This window comes from Molossus molossus, unplaced genomic scaffold (assembly GCF_014108415.1).
Source record: "Molossus molossus isolate mMolMol1 unplaced genomic scaffold, mMolMol1.p scaffold_m16_p_14, whole genome shotgun sequence".
Taxonomy (NCBI): domain Eukaryota; kingdom Metazoa; phylum Chordata; class Mammalia; order Chiroptera; family Molossidae; genus Molossus; species Molossus molossus.
The window spans coordinates 52,299,981-52,321,001 of NW_023425349.1; the positions used below are offsets into that span (position 1 = coordinate 52,299,981).

Below are 21,021 nucleotides of genomic sequence, written 5' to 3' on the forward strand. Positions count from 1 at the left end.
GAAAATTCGGACACAGGCACACGGAGAGGGAAGATGATGTAAAGAGAGACAGGGAGAAGGCGGCCATCTGCAAACCAAGAAGAGAGGCCTGGAACAGATCCTTCCCTCACAGTCCTTACAAGGAACCCACCTGCCAACGCCTTGATCTTGGACTTTCAGCCTCCAGAAACTGTGAAACAATACATTTCTCTTTACATTGACAGAGAGACACACTGATTGGCTGCCTCCTGCACACCCCACCCACTGGGGATCCACCCACAACCCAGGCATGTGCCCTGACCAGGAATGGAACTGGGACCTCTCAGTCCATGGGGTGACACCCAGTCCACGGTACTTAGTTACATGAGCCCTAGCAAACTAATGCAGCGAGCAAAACTTAAAGTATTTACTATCCGGCCCTTTCCATTAAAAAGCTTGCTAACACCTACTCCACGGGACGAATTTTCTGCATTTAACACTTTGCAGCCGGCATGCCCATGCCTCCTAACCAGCAAGAGACTCCAGAAATCTTCATTAAGCCTCCCCTTCGTCTCCCAGCCACGGTAACCTTTACATCCCTTTGCTGGAAACAGCCAGCCAACTGCACATTACCCTCAGTCAAATAAAAGCACTGAGCAACCCCATCTCAGTCCCTCTGGCTTCAAGCCAGGAGGAGAGAAAATTCCTTCCACCAGCTCCATGGATGTAAGGACTCTACAGATGGGAGAGGTGAGCGAAGAGGAGGGAAACTTTATTTTTGAACCTTTCAAACACAGTATGGTATATATAAAACACTGCGTCATAAGGGCCCTGGCACCCAAAGGAACAGCTGTCAGTTCCTTTGGGACATCTCCCATAGATGCAGTTGACCCTCAGAGAATTTAATGGGAGAAGATAAGACAAGACAGGTTAGTTCCATTATAAAACAAATTGCTAATTATCTGAGGCTCTTCGATCCTCATGTAATCAGAAAACTAATCTACATTGCTATTAATAAAATAATGGCAATAATAATAATATTCATGACAACTAACCCTTATTGAGCACTTTTTATGGGCCAGGCACTGCCCAAAACAATTTAATCATCACTATAATCCTATGAAATAAAAAAAGTGTTTTTTTTTATCCCCATTTCACTGATAACGTATGGAAGCTTACAGAAATTAAGTTGCCCAAGGTTGCAGAGTTGAAAAATGGCAGGACGGGGTTCAAGACCAAAGATGTATGATTCTGAAGCCCAAGCTTTGAACAGTGGGCCATTTGGTCTCAATGGTATATGACAAAAATTCTTGGTGCCCTCAAACCATTTTATCCACTTGAAAAGGTGACTGTGGTTTTGCCTTTTCCTCTCTGTATTAAGCATGTCGTTTACTATGATGACCTGACACTTAGGGACCTTCCTGACACAGGAAGGGACTGCCCCTTCCGAGGTTAGCTGATTTCTAGAGATAACCAACAGCGCCCCTAGGAGGACACCTTTTATATGCAGACCAACCGATCTGAAGCCCAAACACCAAGCACGTTTCATTGGGCTCTGACTCTCAGGCCACTGTCCACCAGCTCTAAGCACCCCAGGGCCAGGTACTGGATAACTAGGGGCTGTCCCTAGGTCCCAGGGCCTGCTGAAATGATTCAAACGAGCCAATCCTGAACCTTCTTACCCTGCCTCGCCCATTTCTTCCCAGAGAGACCACAATAAAAGCTCCTTCCCACATTCCCTCTACTCCTGCCTGGTCATTCACCCTGGTGCTTCCCTGTGTGGCCCTGCAGGGTATGGCCTGGCGTGTCCCGCCTCTTGGGAACAGTGACTAACAAGCTACTTTTCAACGGCAATCATCTCCTAATTCGTTGGCCTCACAAACTTCAACAACAACATAACCTACATTTTGAAACACCCTCAGAGCCTATGTACCTCCCAGCCCCATATCATTACAGTGGAGGACAGAGGCTACAACTTACCAAACGATACCTCACATGATGATTTCTACCAACAAAAATGCTCGTAAAGGGAACAACAACAAAAAAACCTCATAAAACAAGAACTTCATAAACTTTTACTGCTTTCCCTCCTGCCCTAAGGCATTCTGGTATTGAAAGGTGGCAATTCTGCAGTTCATCACGCCTCCCAGCTCCCCTGGCAGGCAAAACAAAGGACGGGGGACATCCTCCCTGGCATCTTGAACAGGGTTTCTTATTCCAGGATCAGGGCACCAACATTAAAATCAGCCAAGAGCAGACCAGGCCGGGTAGCTCAGTAGGTTAGAGCATCATCCCGATATGCCAATGTTGTGTGTTCAATTCCCGGTCAGGGCACAAACAAAAATAAACCAATAAATGCATAAATAAATGAGTGGAACAACAAAAATCGATGCTTCTCTCCCCCTCCCCCCTTTCCTCTTTCTCTCTCGCAAAACAAAATTATCAATTAAAAAAAAAAAAAATCAGCCAAGAGCAAATAGTGGAGCTGAAACAGTCACACTGCTCCCCTCAACTGCCCAGATCCTATGTTCCCCGTGGAAAACAGCATGACCATGGTGGGGAGCCCGGGCCATTCCTTCTCCTCCTGGTGCGGCTTGAGTGCATGGCACAGTCCAGAGCATTCTTCTGAAGATCACAGGCCCTCTCCAGATTCACCATCAGTATTCTTTTGCCAAGATACACTGTAAGTTATGAGGCGAGCAAATGATTTACCATCCACTCAAAGAGGGGCCCTACTTCAGAGAAACCTAACTCTCCACCAGCTCATGAGCTGGTGTAACTTTCCGCAGAAAGGCATGGAAACTTGGTAGTGTTGTGCATCTGGGCTGGAACAAAGAGGATGCTGGGAAAGCCAGATTATGCTGGCTACAGCTCGTCAAACCCATTCATCTGGCAAGAGAAGTTATGGCCAGTGACCCTCGGTACCTGTGTGACCAAGGCAAATTCATTCATGCTCCCCTTTCAGGCTGAGTCAACAAGATCCCCAAGACTCTGATTTGTGGACTCCAACAGTGCCAGGTTAACCAGTACCTGGTTGAGCATGTGCTCTGGGCACAGCAAAGCAGAGGCATCAAAATAAATAACATCGTATCAGAGAAAATGACATTTTGTAAGATTTTCTTACATTTATTTTTAAAACTGGTTTTGTTTTTATTCTGAATTACATGTGGGGGAGTGAGAAGGGGAAATGTAATTTTTTCAGAAAGATAAACCACAGAACTTCTAGGCAGGTATGCATAACTATGAACATAGACAACGATGCTTGGGGGGGATTGGGAGGAGGGTGTCAATGGGGGAAAAAGGAGGAACATCTGTAACAAAAATTTTAAAAATAAAAGAAATTTAAAAAAGAGAGAATTTTTTCAGAGCTTCGGGTCTCTACACCTTAACCCGAAATTGAGCCAACACTAGGATTAAGGCACAACTTTTAGCTCGTCTGTCTCTTAAGACCACTAGGCTTTTGGGAGAAGTCGGCACTGCCAAGACAGCCTTCCAAGATTTGGCATAAGGGTCTCTTTTGTATATACTTCCAAAAAGGGAGGTTTGAGATAGGCTCTTTCTGTGGGACTGGCATGAGTAGATTATAGTGCCAGTTACTGTCATCAAGGCACACGTCCTAGAATGCCCAGTGCGGTGGACGGGGTGAATCCCAGCCCTGCACCAGCACACACTCAGCGTCTTGAAGAGAGTTCTGACCCAGCAGAGGCCAAAGGCAAGTCCCACTGTCATCAACACCCAGAGCAACCCTGGAAACACCTGCCCAGTTCCCAGGGCATGTTCCACACTCCCCCAGATGAGCATCCCAGGGATGACTCTCGGTTTCAGGAAAGCAGTCAGTCCCTCCCCAGTCACAGAGGCCCTGAGTCCACATTTCAATATCTCAGTGAGGAAAAGAAGGGCTGTGTGCCCTGTTTTGTTTTCCCAGGGGGTACTTTACTTAAATGAGAAGGAGCATAGAAACCCTACACATTGTGCTTTTTTCTCAACTTTAATTCAGCTTCAAGCGACTCATTGTGAAAACACAGCTGCACTAATTCCTTTCTACGACACTAGAGGGAAATCTAACCCACCTGACCACGACTTGTTTCTTTAAAAAAAAAAAAAAAATACACAGAACCAAAAATGTAAGGCTGAAGAATACCTTGAGATGTTATCTTGCTCCGTCCCTTGCACCCCTGCTCATGTTTAAATATCATCTGACTCTATGTGGTCATAGAGACTTCTAGAAGAGCGCAAACCAGCCAGCTTCGTTGGGTGGGCTCCCTCACAGTTGAAATTGTTCTAACAGTCAGTCTGAATCCCTTCCAGTTCAACTTGAGTTTATTTACTGAAATTAAATATTCATTAGTTGTGGAGGACAGCTGGTCATCTTTCTCTGCCTCGTATTATTCTGTAATTCCTGGAGCCCTCCAGCCAACGCCTCTCTTCCATGTAAAACGAGCCAGCTATGAGCTTGGCCGTAGCATTTACAGCCCAGCTCTTAACCACCTGTTTCTTGTCTAAACTCTCTCTACACCACTCCACCCTCCCTGATATTTCCAAGTTACAGCATACAGATCCAACTCTGAGAAGTAAAATAAAATGAAGTATTTCTTCATGCTTGTCCTTGCACATATGGCTATTAAGACATCCCTGTGCAGGTTTTTAAAAATATATATAACAACATAATGTTTTTTTTATATATTTGTCAAGTATGATTTCAAAAATCATGTATATATGTGTGTGTATACACATATATACATATATACATGTGCACATGAACACATACATATACATATATATAATTTTTCATTTTGTCATAAAAATTTAATGTCTAAGTGAATGTCCATTTATATGTCACTTCTGAATTCCATTGTTTCCAACTCTTCCACATCACATATATTATTTCAATTTCTAATTTTATTATCCATGTCACTTCAGATCTCTTATTAACTATAAAACATAACCAATATGTATTTAAAACATTATTCTTTTTTCTTTTTTTATCCTCACTCGAGGACATTTTTCCATATTTTGTTCAGATAGAGTGGGAGGGAGGGAGGGAAGGAAAGAGAGAGAGAGAGAGAAACATCGACGTGAAAGGGACACATCCATCGGTCGATGCACTAACCACTGAGCACAAAACTGGCCAGGGCTAGAACATTATTCTTTTAATCGTTTTTAAAACCTATTCATTGCTAATTCGAATTACGGGGAAAATATCTGGCTGTTTTCAAAACACAGTTATCCACGTTATTAAGTGTGGTATCACAAAAAATATATTTGATCTTTGTCTCTGGTTCCTGGCACAGAGCTCCCCAAATTCTTTAAATTTCCTAAGTGATAGGAGTGTCTTTTGTTATTCATAAGACCCTATCAACCACTCCTTCGCTTACACTCATGAGGTCACTCTTGGTGGATCCCTACACTGATAGCTTTAAGATGAGGGCGACAGCCCGAGGAGCCAACCAGGTGTAAGGGGCTGGAACTGCTGCCCCACAACCTCCCAGGAAGGGAGAAGGGCTGCAGGTAGAGTTTAATCACCAGTGGCCAATGATTTCACTAATCATTCCTACATAATGAAACCCCCACAAAAACTCCTAAACAACAGGGTTCAGAGAGCTTCTGGGTTGGTGAACACGTCAGGTGCCGGGTCAGTGGTGCCAGGAGAGGGCATGGAACCCCTAACCACCCTTGCCCCATCCCTTGCCCTGTGCATCTCTTCCATTTGGCTGTTCCTGAGTTGTATCTTTAATAACAAACCACTAATAAGCAGAGAGCTTTCCTGGCTTCGGTGAGTTGTTCTAGCCAATGATCAAGCCTGAGGGGTGGGGATCATGAAAATCCCTGAATTTTTAGTTGGCTGAGCAGAAATGTAGGTAGCCATGGCACACTATTGTGGCTGGTGTCTGAAGGGGGACAGTCCGTGGGACTGAGCCCTCTTAATCTGTGAGGGTCTGGGCTAACTGAGGGTAGCCAGTATCAGAACTAGACTGAATTGCTGGCCACCCAGTTGGTGTCCAAGAATCAGAATTGGTTGGTGTGAGTGGCAAAAAACTCTCAATAAGAACATTGAAGTGAGGCTCTAGCTGCAGCCTTGAATTGAAGCACAGGTAAGAAGAAATCCTCTTTCCTCTGGACCTCAAGCATTAGCATGGACATGGGTTTTGTTATAAGACCGAGTTTAAATTTCAGTCCAGAAATTACCTGCTCCAGGGGTCAGAGTGGCTCCCTGATTCAGTTTCCTCGCCTGCAAAAGCACGCTGATAATTCTGCTCTGGGCCACTGGAACGGCTAATAAGATAACGGATGCATCTAAAGTATCTGGAGGGGTACCTGGTACATTGTAGATACCTTACAAATGGTAACTGGTTTTATTTAAACACTCGGTCCTAAGAGAAATCTGATGGGTGGCACCAAGGCTCATACTGAATACAGAACACTTCCGTTTCCTGGGTGATATAATCAGTCAGATATTCCAAAGTAATTAACACTGAATATTTCACTCATTTGGCAAATGTCCTGTATTGGGCATTTACCTACAGGGGTGGGAAAAAGTAGGTTTACAGTTGTTCGCATGGAAAATTGTGCAATAATAAATAATAATACAAGAATGAACTGTTTTGCCTACTCAAAGCTGTAAGCCTGCTCTTGCCCCTCTCACGTGCCAGGCGGTATCTGTGCCCTGGAGATACAGTGAAGAAACAGACTCAGTCCTGGCCTCCTGGTGCTTCCGTTCTACTGGGCAGACACTCAGCAAAGCCAGTGCACCGACAAGCTGATATGTGCACGAGACGGGGCCACATGCTACGGAGAAAAGAAAGGCAGGGCAAGGAGGGCAGCAGCACCTGCGTGTGAGGGCTGTTTGATACTGAGAAATGAGGGCAGAGCCATGCGGACAATGGAGAGTAACGCGCTCTAGGCAGAGGGAACAGCCACTGTAGATGTCGTGAGGTAGCATGTTCTTGGCATGTTCACAGAACAACGCTGGAATGAAGAGGGAAATGAATGCGAGGTAGGCGATGAAGTCGGAGGTAGTTTCCAGCAGGCATTTGAGGCCATGGTAAAGGTTTGGGCTCTTCTCTGGGTGAGATGAGGAGGCACTGGATGATGTGAGCAGAGCAATGAGGTGATCTAATATGTCTTTTTTTTTTATCCTCACCTGAGGACATTTTTGCATTTATCTTCAGGTAGAGCGAGAGGGAGAGAAGGGGGAAGAGAGAGAGAAACATCGATGTGAGAGAGACACATACACAACCCCAACCAGGGCCGGGGACAAACTGCAACCGAGGTACGTGCCCTTAGTGGGAACTGAACCCGGGACTCTCTGGTCCGGAGGCCGACGCTCTAACCACTGAGCAAAACTGACCAGGGCTGATCTAATATGTCCTAAAAACATCACTCTGGTTGCTGTGCTGAGACCAGGTGTGGGCAGGGAGTTGGCAAGAGTAGAAGGAACAAGACCAGTTAGGAGACCACTGCAATAATGTCCAGGAGAAAACAGTGGGTGGCCCTGGATAGAAATGGTGGAGGTGTTGAGAGGAGGTCTGATCCTGGTTGTGTTCTGAAGGCCAGTATGGGCTATGAGAAAGGGAAAAAATGGAGTCATGGATAAATCCTCGGTTTTTGGCCAAACCAGTGAAAAGCATGGAGCTGCCATTTACTGAATGAAGAATTGAAGGAAGCAGGGTGGTTTGCGGGGAGGGGAAGAAGGGAGGATCCTGGGAGGCTGGCAGGAGTTCAGGTATACACACGTCACGTTAATGATGCCTAGAAGACATCCAAGTGCAGTCCAATGGGCAACTGGAGATGAGTCTGGAGGGCAGCAGCCCATGCAGGGCAGGGCACTAAAAACAGCTGCTGCCCTTTCTGCAATTTTAAAGAATTCAAGGTCCTGTTAGGAGGGCTTCACAGTCCCTATAACTCTTTGCTACTCAGAGTATGACTCCTACACCAGCAACACAGCATCACCGCGCGCTTGTTGGAAACGCAGGTTCTCCGGCCTTCCTCAGACTGGAGTCAGAATCTTCCTTTTCACAAGATCCCCGGGTGATTAATACACACATTAAAGTCCACAGGCACTTCTCTAATTAGAATCACCTGGGAAGTGCTTTACACCTGCAGACCCCACTCCAGAACAATACAAGTACGAAGTCTGGGAGTGGGGCCCAGGCCTGGGTATTTTTCCCAAGCCACCCAAGACACTCTGACGTGCAGTCGGGGTCAGAGCTGCTGAGCTAACCCCTCACTCCTACGTGGCCCCTGGACGACTAGGTTAGGACGGCTAGTGCCCCTGGAAGCCCCTCTTGAAAGGGAGGTGCAGGTCCATGCACGCCGGCATGTAGCTAGAGGAACCGTATGGCCTGGTTTGTTGGGGATGGTCTCAGGGTAATGATTAGGGCCCCTTTCAGTTTCAGATGTATCCTGATTTGGATGATAAATGATATGTTCCCCCAACATAACACAACATGGCTCTGTAGTTTATATTTCTGGAATATAAAGTCATAGTAAGAACAAGTAGGGCAAAATGACAGATGGCCTTTGCTTTGACAGATGAATCCCATATAAAGGGACTCTTGGTGCTTAGATGATAGTCCTTAAAGACTTCGAGGTACAGCTTATCAGAAAGACATATGTGAATTCCCTCGACGGGAAGGAAGGTTGGGGAAAATCAGGCTCCTTCCAGGGGTTGGGGTGGGGTGGGGTGCAGTTATATTTTGCAATTCAAGTGCCTACACCAACTGTTGATTAGCCAGGAGCTGGTTATCAGTCTGTGATTGTCCCGGCCCTGACCAAAACTTCTCCTTCCTTTTCCTTCAGGCTCTGTCATGGTCCAACAGCTACTCCACCCACAGGCTGAAAGGGACAGGAAAGGAGGCGAGAGAAAGCTGATTTAGCAGCCCTGCTAACACACCTGGTGGGGAAGCAAGGGGAGCAACAGGGCTGTTTCTGGTTACCTGTGAACTGAAATCCTTTTGGCTCATCCCTCTTTCCAAATTATTACCAGCTGGTTTGAGGGCTGTTGAAGGCCTGATTGCCAGTAAAATTAAAGTAATTTTGTGTTTTTAAAACCACATAATCTTTCAGAAATAGGCCTGGGAAGCTTTTCTTCCTGATTTACCACGGAAGACACAGGGAGGGCGAAACAAGCACCTTCTCATCTTAGCCGGGCCCTCCCAGTCTCCTTCCTCCCTCACCGCCGAGTCCTCCGTGCGATGGAGAGAATTGTCCCCAAAATATTTGTGAATGTAGGTAACAAGTTGTTTTACATAAACTTAAAACAAATAGTCTAATCACGGTTATACCAATGGACGCAAATAGAAAAACCGTAAGTGGGAAAAGAAACGCATGTGCGTGGAGATTGCATCACAAGTGTTCCTGTTGCGTCCGTAGGGTGGTGAAGAATATTTCCACGAGGCAACCACAGCAGGCAAGTTCAAAACAAGTTTTGCTCACAGGGGCTCAAAATGCCTGGAAAAGAAACTGTCTCTGCTCAAAGTAAAACAACCAGATGCTAATAAAGCCAGTTGAAGGGAACTTCCAGGCCGCGTGCTGAAGAACTTCAATGTAATGAGCATTGTGTTAGAAGGGGTAAAGCACTGGAAAATACCTGTTGAGTTGGAATGGGATTATCAACGAAATCTTTGCAGGTTACAGAGGTACTTTAGCGGGTGTGTGAGTGCAAGTGCCGGTGTGTGTGTAGGCGGGGGCGGCAGAGGGTGGCTATTTGTTCTCCGCTTTCTGGGCTGCCAATCAGAACAAGTCAAAAAGGCCAAACAGGTCTCCTCTGTGGCTGAGAAAGCGGCACAAGCTGGTGTCTGCCTGCCAGGCCCTGAACCAGTAATCACACTTGCAGCCTGGGGAGAAGGCCTTATCTTTGATCTCTGTTAACAGTTAACCAAAGGCTTTCCTTCCAGAGCGCTTCCAAGGCAGAGCAGGTGGTCCTGGCGAGCAAGGCTGGCCTAAATGAGTGGCTCGGGCACAGGTCAGCAGTAGCTGAGACAGCTGGGCCGGCTGGGAGCATCTTTTCCCTTCTCTTAGGGGTCTAGATGTAAGGTTTAAAAATCTTACTCTGAATTTATGTCTTGATTGAAATGCAAAAGGACATAAGTTGGTGAGTCAATGATATATAGTATTTTAATAAGGAGTTCTATTTTAATTAATATGTTTAGCTAGGTCATATGCTAAATACTGTGAGGCCCACCTAGCCAAGTCTGAGAAAACCCTTGCTTATGATGAGAAAGGGAGAGAATATCAGCAATCAGAAGAACAACATCAACGAAAGGATCCCCCAACCATTCAAAATACATAGTAGTGGTGACTTGACCCACAGATTGAAGTGTATATACTATAGAGGAGAGGAAATTCTCCATTCTGCCCTTCTTGAGTTCTTATGGCTGGACTAATAATAAAATTTAAAAAGATCAGACAGACAGAAGAAAAACCAGCGTAATAAATGCACATAGGGGGATCATAAATAATACTCAGATGAATGATAAGCCTTTTATAAACCTTTTTATTTATTTTTTAGACAAAGAAACAATAAATTTGTGAAGATTTGATAGGACAAAGACACTTAGTTTTGGATGCTCATTTGTAAGGAATCTAAACAGAAAAAGGCCTGGGTAGTAAATTACTAAAAAATAAGGTTTGTTTACGTAGGCTTCTAGGCTCTAGAGTCCTTACTCTAGCGATAAGGGTGTCTCTCTCCACTACTTGGAGCAAGGAGCACACCTGTCACAGGGGAGATTTATTTCCTGCATTCTAGGACACAAGAGAGAGTCAGTGTGCCCTCCAGTAACTTTAACTCAAAGTAATCAATATGCCATTGTGGGACATTGGGGCCAGCCTGCCCCAGGCCCTGACCATACTTAATACACAACGCAGGCAACAGGCCCATGGAGGTTTCAGCTTCAAAGGAAGCCTTAAGAGGGGCTGGCGGGGGTACCACTTAGCTCTTGTGCACCATCTGAGAGAGAGATTTGTAGCACAGCAAATTTGCCACCCCAAAGTGTCTCTTTGATATAAGGACTATTTTAGGCTGATTATTGTTAAGAAACTACAGACATAGAAAATGCTCTAAAACCTGAGTCGAGTTACCCTTTGGCAAGAGACATGTATAAGAGAAATCTCCACTGGTTAGGGTGTCTCCCTCACTTTACCAGGAAGAGGGGGGGTGGCCTTAATTCTAGAAGCTCTTATTAGTAGAAAGGCAAAGACTTAGATCTGCATAGTAACCTTACCTGTGTTTCCTGGGCCTTTCTGCTAACCTCCTACAACTCACTCTCCACCCTCCAGATCCTCCTTTGTCTTAGAAGCTGGCAACATTATGTAAGGTGATGGCTTCTGCCATTTCGAAGAGTTACCCGGTTTTCTGGGTCTCTCCCGCGTATATAGGAGGTATACACATTATTAAACTTTCACTTGTTTTTCTCCTGCTAATCTGTCTCATGTCAACTTGATTGTTAGACCAGCCTGAAAAACCTAGAGGGGTCGAGGACAGTACGTATATAGGATTATTTTCACACATGTCTAATGGCCTAGACATTATATAGATTCTCCTGCAGTCAGTGTGGAAGGTAAATAAAAATAAGCAAATATAACCACCTACTGCTCGAAAATAGGGAAAAGAGTGTGGAGAAAAAATAGCCCCGAGTCAGAGTGAGTCAGAGTTGGTGAGGCCAGGAATATCATTCCTCAACCTGTACGTAGCTCTGGACATTCAGGTCTTTGCTTTAATCTTGCTTCCCAAACTTGATATACAGAGGAGAGGTTTATACAGAAAGATAGGGCAAGCCTCCGCTTTTTGCATGGTTTTGTGCTGTCTCGGGTGAAATGCACTCACGAACAAGTCAATCTCTGCACGGGAAGCCTGTGATCCTGAGAGGGAGGGCCACGGCCTTGACGCTGGCCTCGTCTCTGCCCCTTCATGCTCTAGGTGACCCTGACCACACGCTCAGCCTCCCAGGCCCTACTTCCCCACCTGGGATCATTTCACTTAAAGACAGCAAGTTGCAGGGTCTATGGTACTATTTTTCCCAAGTTCTTTGAGCCTCTCCAAAGAAAAGTACCATGGGGGTGGGGGGACCCACTAAAGTACTGACAGAGAAAGAAAACATTCCCTGGCATTTTTTTCCATCCAGGGAACAACTATGGCAAATTATAACTGGAAATTCTGAGCAACTGTAAAATGAGAAGCAGTGACTTTTTCTTCTTTACTTCACAAAAGCAGCATTGCAGACGGAGCCAAGGTTTTCATCTCGAGAAATCCTCAAAGACACTGCTTCAAATCCCAGGTTGAAGTCAAGACCAAGAGAGTGGGGACAGCCAGCAGCGTAGCTGGAAGTACCCAACATTGTACTGGGTCCTTTCTGGTATTAATTAATGTTGCCTAGAGCTTTAATGAATAAGGGAGTGAGGAGGCGTATGTTGTGCTATTTATTTTTCTAAGTGAGTTCTTAATTAGTTCTATTGTTGACAACATGAGGGGGGCTTGCCAAATACTGGCTGGCTGAGTCTTGTTCGTGTCTTCCCTTGACTTTAAATGCAGGCCAGCCATAGTCCCTCCTCTCATACTGGGCTCTGCAACCATCTGAGAGAAAGCCCAGAGTGGCATCTGTACTGGCGCCTCAAAGTCATGGTGCAACCCAGAGTTTTCCGAACACCTGAAGACTGATAATTTACAGGAGCATAGTCAAGACTCTGAGTAGTTTGGCCAGTTGAACTATAACTCAGAATTTCCTTACCTCATCTATACAAGGTGCCTCTTCTTGGTGTCACCCCCATTAACAAAATGCAGAGCAGTCGAGAGAGGCAAGTCATTTGGGAAATGCTAAACTCATCATAGATGCTGGAGAACAATTTTTCTGTTTCAAACACTGCAATGAATGAATTAAATTTGCTTGGAGTCACTCTAAATCTATCCTTCAGCTGGAGGTATCAATATGGAATTTACTTTCCGGGAAATAAAATCACTCCCACTAAAGGCATACAGGAGGAGCTCCTGGAACGTGCCAGAAGCAATGAAACACACAGTGCTTGGAGCACAGCTCTGTTTCGGTACCTGTGGCTCCTGGTCATGACCGCTGGGGTCCCTCTCGTAGCTCTCTGCGTACAGTCTGATGGTGGCCCGCACGCCGCTGGAGGAACTGAGCCGGAAGATGAGCCGTGAAGCGTCTGAGAAAATGATCCTCAGGCCCTGGGACCAAAAACATTCAGAATGAATCAGTGAACAGGTGAATACACAGGTAAAAATAATTAATATCTACTTTGGAGATCAGCGTATTTCTATGATCTAAAGATACTCAGGTTCATGACAACTTATAATTGGCTCTCAACGCTCACCCAAGGACCATGAAGTGAACCTGGAGGTTATTTAAGGTTATCCATTAATCTCTTTATTCTATTTCTGTTGCCTTGTGGTTAATGCAAAACTGTGAACAGATGCTCAAGTTTCCTTGGTCTTGTGATGTGGGTGGAGGTAAGAAGGATAAAAAGATATCTAATGTTGCCTGGCTGGTGTGGCTCAGTGGACTGAGTGTCGTCCCATGGACTGAGAGGTCCCAGTTCAACTGCCTATCAGGGCACATGCCAGGGTTTGCAGGCTCGATCCTCAGTGGGGGGCGTGCAGGAGGCAGCCGAATGATATTTCTCTCTCACATCAATATTTCTCTCTCCCTCTCTCCCTTCCTCTCTCTAAAAATTCAATAAGATATATATTTTTTAAAGATATTTAATGTCCATGGGGCCAAAGTCCATCCCTTATAAACCTAGATGCAGAATTGGGCAACTTATTCATTACAATAAGACAAGTTACCCATGTTAAAGTTACCCTCATGTGATGTTAGGCTTTGCTTTAAGTTCACCTTTGTTTCCTTCCTTGTTCCCACATTCCTCTGGTAGTGAGGGAGCCCTACAATGAAATGCCCGGGGCTAGAGCCTCCGCTGGGGTTGAAAGCTCGCGTGGAAATCCCCCTCCTCTTGCCTCCCTCCTTCCTTCTCACTCGAAAGACCTGGCCACCAGGGTGTGGTGGGGACAGAGATGTGGCTTTACCTCAGTGCTGCCCAGTATTAATTTGTTTTGGGCTCAGAATGTCCCCCTTCTCTACACGTTTCTTATTAGTGACAGGGATACTTTTAAAAAATGACTGTAAAATCATATTGTGACTTCCGTTGATGGAAATTTGTTTTTTTGTTTTTGTTTTTGTTTTTTTATCCTCATCTGAGGACATTTTTCCATTTTTTGTACAGACAGAGTGGGAGGGAGAGAGAGGAAGAGAGAGAGAGAGGGAAACATCGATGTGAAAGGGACACATCGAGTAGCTGCCACCCGCACGACCAACCAGGGCCGGGGACAAACTGCAACCGAGGTACGTGCCCTTAGCGGGAACCGAACCCGGGTCTCTCTGGACCACAGGCTGACACTCCAACCACTGAGCCGAACCGGCCAGGGCTGGAAATTTGTTTTCTTAAGACAACTGATAAAGTCATTGTTATAAATAAGCATGTTGGCAAGAGCCAGAGGACAGAGGAGGGAACAGAATAGTACGTCTGGCCACTAGTTACTTCTGAAAAAGTGGAATTCTCAGGGGACTTTGATATCAGACATTTTCCCTAAGAAATTTACCCTTAAAACCTCTGGTGTCAAATCTTGCCTGTTAAGAATAAGCCATTATCGCCCTGGCCGGTTTGGCTCAGCGGTTAGAGCATCGGCCTGCGGTCCGGAGAGACCCGGGTTCGGTTCCCGCTAAGGGCATGTACTACGGTTGCAGTTTGTCCCCAGCCCTGGTTGGTTGTGCGGTGGCAGCCACTCGATGTGTCCCTTCACGTCGATGTTTCTCTCTCTCTGTCTCTTCCTCTCTCTCCCTCCCACTCTATCTGTACAAAAAATGGAAAAATGTCCTCGGGTGAGGAAAAAAAAAAAAAGAATAAGCCATTATTAAAAGTATCTCATACCTGCCATATAAATCCCTTATCCCACCCTCATCTGGTGATAGCTAATGGGGGGCACTATGACTCCATATGAGTGTTTTTCTGTGTTTTAAGTCTTATAGGCATATTTTGTTCCAGTCCCTAAACAAAAGCCTTAGTCTCTGTTGGAGGAGTTCAAGGTTTGCTACAGTTTGTGCAACAGAAAGGAGCCATCTCCCTTCCTGGTAACCCAACACTCTATAATACTAGTTTTGCCAATAGGATGATATTATCCAGGATTCATTCATTGGGCAACCATTTTCGAGTGGCCCTTAGGGATCAGGTGGTGGACAAAGCCCGAGTAGATAAAGATAAAGACACAGTACTTGTTCCCCATAAGCCTGAAGTAGTTGATTACAATAAAGAGAAACCATTTTTTGAACCACTGTATGCTGATAGACAAGTGAATGGTTACGAAATTCCAAATGGAGCAAAAGAACAATTCCTTACTATCCAGAAAGAATGATGTATCAAATAATGCTCAAACTGACAATGAAACTCCAAAGGTTCCACAATTGTATTCCGTGTTTTTACAAACTCTTCCGAAGCTGTTATTTCCGTCTAAGCCCACTTTCCCATTGTCACCGCCCATGGCACACCTGAGTTCGTAATTCATTGCTCAGGACCATGGGTTCTCCATAAATTGGTTAAAGCAGTATCGAGGGCTGGAGCCCTGAACCACCCATCACTGCAGATTCCAAATCACTTGAGGCCACCTCTTCTGAGGACCTCCCACACTTAACCCTGTAAGGTAGTTCCCATTACACAATTAACCGTTTATGGCCAGTGGGAGGTATTAAAAAATCCAGATCACAGCAAACCATCCACATGTATTATCTGCTCATAACTAAGGCTTTTCACAGAGAAATCATATCATTTTTCCCTAAGGGCAGCTGTATTTTTGTCTGTACTCACAGAAAGTTTGTCAGAATCTACATCTGGTAGCCTGGAATAGATTTTGCACTTGAAAAGATGATGAAGGAGTAAATAGCACACACCTCCTGGACATACTCCAACATCTTCTCTCTTTCCTAAGGGACCCACCAGGAGATCTTAATAGAGAATACATGTTGCTTTGTGAGACCTCCAGGTGAGAAACACAATTCTCCTTCTCCACACAAAATAAAATATGTTTAGAGTCAGCCCAGTTCTGTGCTGCAACAAACCTAGTTTTGTGTCTGTTGAGTGTCACTGTGGTGTGTGAATAGTTATACTGGATTGCTTTGGGGTCCACATGGTCCTCCAACGAATGTAATGAATTTTCAACTTGAACATGAGCCATGCTCTCTCCAGCATGTATCATTACCTACTATCAACTAAATTATGAGGTCAAAGACACCACTGACCAAGACTTGCCAAGTTTCTAAACATTCTGTAATCCCAACAAAAGAATTGCAATAATATACTTTGCTTTTGATTTTTTAATGTTAAGCCAGGGATTGGCAATCCAGTTTGTCAGCCGAAATGGACCTGGCACCTGTTTTTATAGGTCAAGGTTCACTGGAACACAGCCATTCCCACTCACTTATGTGTTGTCGATGGCTCCTTTTGCGTTCTAACTGCAGAGCTGAATAGTTAGGACAGAGAGTCTGGCCCAGGAGAGCTAAAATATTTACTATCTGGCCCTTTGAGAAAATGTTTGCTGACCCCTGGTATAAACTACTATATTATCTACAATGTAGTACACTTACCCTTCGACCCTACTGCAGGGGAAAAAAAAAACACCTTGTACCTTATCAAAATCCAAGTAGAGAGAAAGTATGAAGACTGTTTTTATGTGTCTAATCCATCCATTACCCTGATGTTCCAGCTTCTAGGCATAGACTCATCTGGATAAATATTTGGTACAAATCAACTTACTTCTGACCACTTACTCATGACAGAAATTCCCCTTTTTATATTAGTAGGTTTATTGCAGGGTCTTCAAGGCACGGTGTCATAAAATCCAGTTTTGCAGTCACTATAGAGATATTGTTGGTGACCATATGAAACTCCACATGAGACATTTTCTCAAGAGCCAAGTGTCAGGGAAGCCTTTCCTTCCCTGAGATACTGGCAGTGTGTGTGTGTGTGTGCGTGTGTGTGTGTGCGCGCGCGCGCGTGTCTTTCTGATAATAAGAACTTTATAACTCGCCCCAGTTCCCTTCAATATGGTTGCCAGGACATCTAATGCCAAAATTGAGGTTCAGCCCAAGTAGATCCTTATGACTTGCATAACTATACATTTTTCCTCTTCTGTTCTTAACTCTCTACACTTATTTATATTTTCCTTAGTCTTGATTTCTGTTTCTTATTTATATCCTAACAACTTCATCATGTGTTTTTGCTGCCACAAATCTTCTCAAAAACACAAGACCCAGTGAAAATGAATAAAATCAGTTTCTATCACAGCCTTAACCCTAAAGTGTTAGAACTGCTAAATTATGTCTCTGGGTTCTTCACTAGCTGATAAGCTCTGGAAGCTCAAAGCGTTATGTTCCTTGCTGACCATTTTCCCACACAGCCTAGGACAACACCTGGCACACAGTAGGTTCTCCTTAAAAACCTGAATAAAGGCCGTTCGACAACAGGAGGGAACGCCACGGAAGGCCTCCTTCCACATTTAAGAAGAACTCACAGGCCAAATGAAAACACACTCATATTCTCCATTAGTGAACTGGGGCTAATGTATTCACCTTGAAGGGCAGTTGGGAGAGATAAATGACGAATATAGATGATCTGGCATGTCATCATTACGGCAGCTGTTCCATATCTAATCCTACATTTCTAAGGCAAGAGTCTGTTTTGACTAAAAACAAGTGAGTTGAACCATGGTGGGGTTTCCCGTCCCCAGTTGTGTGACCTTACACAAATCATAAGCCCATTAATTGCAACCTTTGTTGGACACTGGGATCAGCTGGGTGGGGGGCAGTCTTTAAAAAATATCGATACCTGGCTTTTACCTTAGACATTGCGATTTATTTGTATGGAGTGTGACTTTGGGCATCAGGATTATAAAAGATCTCCAGTGATTCTAATGTGTAGCCAAATGTGCACACCACTGCAGTGGCCTCCTAGGCTATACTACAGGACAGTCTTAAAGAGGATTCCTTTAAGAGCTAAGGTTTCATGCATGTACGACCGTTGGACTGGGATCGTAGGAGGACCATGACACGGGGATGATAAGACATCATGGCGCTGAGTTCTGAAAGCCTCCTTCTAGTGGCTTGTTTGCAGAACCATTAGAGGTATCTGCTCTTGAGCCATCTGACACTAATTGTTTTTAGCACAATCTCTAAGGAATTCTTGAAGCACAGTGAAGGAATCCTCGATGCCTCCATTGCCACAGCAGCCACAGGAGTTGGAACGTCTGGATGACACAACAGCCACAGCTTGAAGGAAGAAAAGGATGCTCTTATTCACTAGGAGACAATGCTAATTCTGGGGCGGGGGTTCCCAGGGGCACTTCAGCTCCAGCCCAGCATGTTCCTTCCCTCGAGTGCCTAGTAGTTGTGTGCCTCAGTGATGTCCCAACGAGGAAGGATTGTTGAGGGGCTACGTGTTCCCGTAGGTATCTCCACACCAACATCTAATCTGCTTCTGGTTATCTCTGCAGTATTTTTCTCCCCAGATTTCCCCCTCTTTGTTTTGCTATTCATGGAGTCCATTTGGAAATGATACAGAAATAACAATGATAAAACCCAGGCTTGAATTTTGACTTGTCACCTTATTAGCCAGTGGCCTTGAGTAGGTCACTTAAGGTCTCTAAGCCTTAATTATCTAAAAGAGAGAGAGAGAGAGAGAGAATTAAATAGCCTAGCTTATTGGATTGTGTGCATCAAATCAGAACCTGGAAAATGTATGCTTTGGAAATTGTAAGCCACTGTATAAATATTATTGTTATTATGTTAAAGCTTTTATGAAAATGGTGCTAGGCTCTATGTTGTCCAACCTTCCAGATTTTGCAAAAGATTGCTAAATAAAGCCTCAATGATGATGGCTTGCGATGCCAGGTACAAACTTTTAAATTGGGCAGAAATAGGATGCGTTTTATTTTAAGAACTTTGCCATGCCCTCCGAAATCACTTCTAAACTTCTAAATGGGTCTGTTACCATTTGTCTTCTCCATCCTCGCACTGAACTGACTTCTCTGGTAATACAATTCTTCTTCCAGGCTGGACAAGTTAGATGCTTACGGTCCTGGAGGAAGGACCTGAGAGACATCCAGGCCGCTTCCTCGTTTTTGTGAAAAGAAAGGGCACGTTAAAGAACGTGCTCGAGGAAGCACAGCTGTATGGAGGAGCCAGGCCTTCAGTCTCGGTCCTCCGACGGCAGGCTTAGAATTTTAGGCTGAACAATATGAAACTGCTGATGGTCATACATTGCTTCTCATGTGAAATATTTGAACAATGTCTCATAGGATCTGTATGGTCCCCACAACTGGCACAGAGCCTTAGGTAGAGTAGGTATGTGATAAATGTTTGATACATAAATGTTGAGTCTTTCTAAAAGCCCTTGTGTAAATCAATGCAGGGAAATCTGCAAGTCGCTAAATACACACAGATCTGCCAGATGTTGTTCTGGAGACTACGGGACATGTTGCAGCCAGGCAGGGAAGGAGGAACTGCACATTACCAACAGTTACTTGGCAGCCTCGTACCTCATCAAATACCAACTTAGGATGACTTCCAGAGGGAAACAGCACATGGCCCTGAAATCCGGTACAATGTCGCGTACACAGTCCACTGGCCACATCAGGCATACAAACCTGGAGACAGGACAGGCTTGCAAGAGAAAGACTCTGTGAGCCTGACTCAGATGGTATCTCCCACAGGAAATCCCAACAATTTATCTGGAAAGCTTCAAGGTGAAAATATTGCTGTGTAACATCTGCACCGTATTTTGTAGATGAACACACAGTTTATATGGCAGGAGATTTGGACTGGATGGCCATATCTCTCCATAAAAAAAAATTACTTAGAATTACCCATTTTTCTTTGTTTAAGTCATAGTTAGCTGCGAGCATGAGTTCAAAAGTGGTTGAGAAGGGCAGCAGCTCGTCCATACCAGGCCTTTGTATAAATTACAAACAGTTGGACAAATTACAGAAAAGTATCCTTCCTCTCGGCCGGCTTAACCTCAGCTTCTCTCCACCCCCACCCCCATTAGGCCAGTGTCTTTGTGCAGTTCACGGGCTACACAGCCATACCCTGCTGCCCTACTCTCGGGAGTAATTCTTATCTAGTCTTTTTTGTAACCAACCAGCCCTCTTGGAAGCCAACAATTGCAAATAATTATCTGAGGGAAATCAAGGTCAAATGGCTTCCTCTGTGCACTTTTAAAACACCCAACTAGCAAAAACCATATTAGGTGATGAGAGGGCTACTTGGAGAGTGAAGACTTAATAGTTATCTCTCATTCAGATTCCAACCATCAAATTTGGAACAAGGGAACTAGGTCCTACACGTTCCACTTCCCCACATCTTGGGCCAACAATGACTGCTCATCCCTCTTCACTCAACACCAGGCCCAGTCCTGGGCTGTTCTGGATTCAGACACTTCACCCAGACAGCAGGGGTGGCTTCCTCCCTTAGTTCTTGCGATCCTTTGCAGCTTTTTCCTCTTATATTTATGTTTCCTGGTACCGGTCACCCACCTGACTATACAAAGACATTCTTATTTCAGTATGAAGTAGATGTGATACCATTCCAGACTGTTTAAATTCATGCATTTTAGCAGGATTCTACTACCAACATTTTAAAGCGATCAACTTATGTCAAGAGAGGTAATTCATTATAACTCCAATAAATCAGAAGCAGGAGAGTAAGAACTTCCCAACTAATTAAAAACAGTATCTCCCTCTCTCTATTTTCAAATCTGCCAGCAGGTCATTATTAAAGCACCAAGTATGCATTTGGCCCTTGGAAGACAAATAGACAATATCACAGGAAAAATAGCTATTAGGAAAAAAAAATTGAATCTATGGTTTTCAAGATATCCTACCAATAAGAAGCCCAATTATCTTTATTTACCATGACTACAGTGTAGTAGAATGAGCACTGAAGTTGAGAATCATAATTATAGGTATTATAACATCCCACTGAGTATGTTACTGCCTATAAGAAATCCCAGCTC

At 44.6% G+C, this 21,021-nt stretch overlaps 1 protein-coding gene across 1 annotated transcript in view; it reads right to left on the reverse strand.

The window, feature by feature from the left end:
* PGM5 (phosphoglucomutase 5) overlaps nt 1-21,021 on the reverse strand; it is a 170,738-nt gene that overhangs the window by 19,835 nt on the left and 129,882 nt on the right. Inside the window, exon 10 of the mRNA XM_036261088.1 lies at nt 13,001-13,135. Coding sequence (XP_036116981.1) covers nt 13,001-13,135 — 135 coding nt within the window. The remainder of the gene's footprint in view (nt 1-13,000; nt 13,136-21,021) is intronic.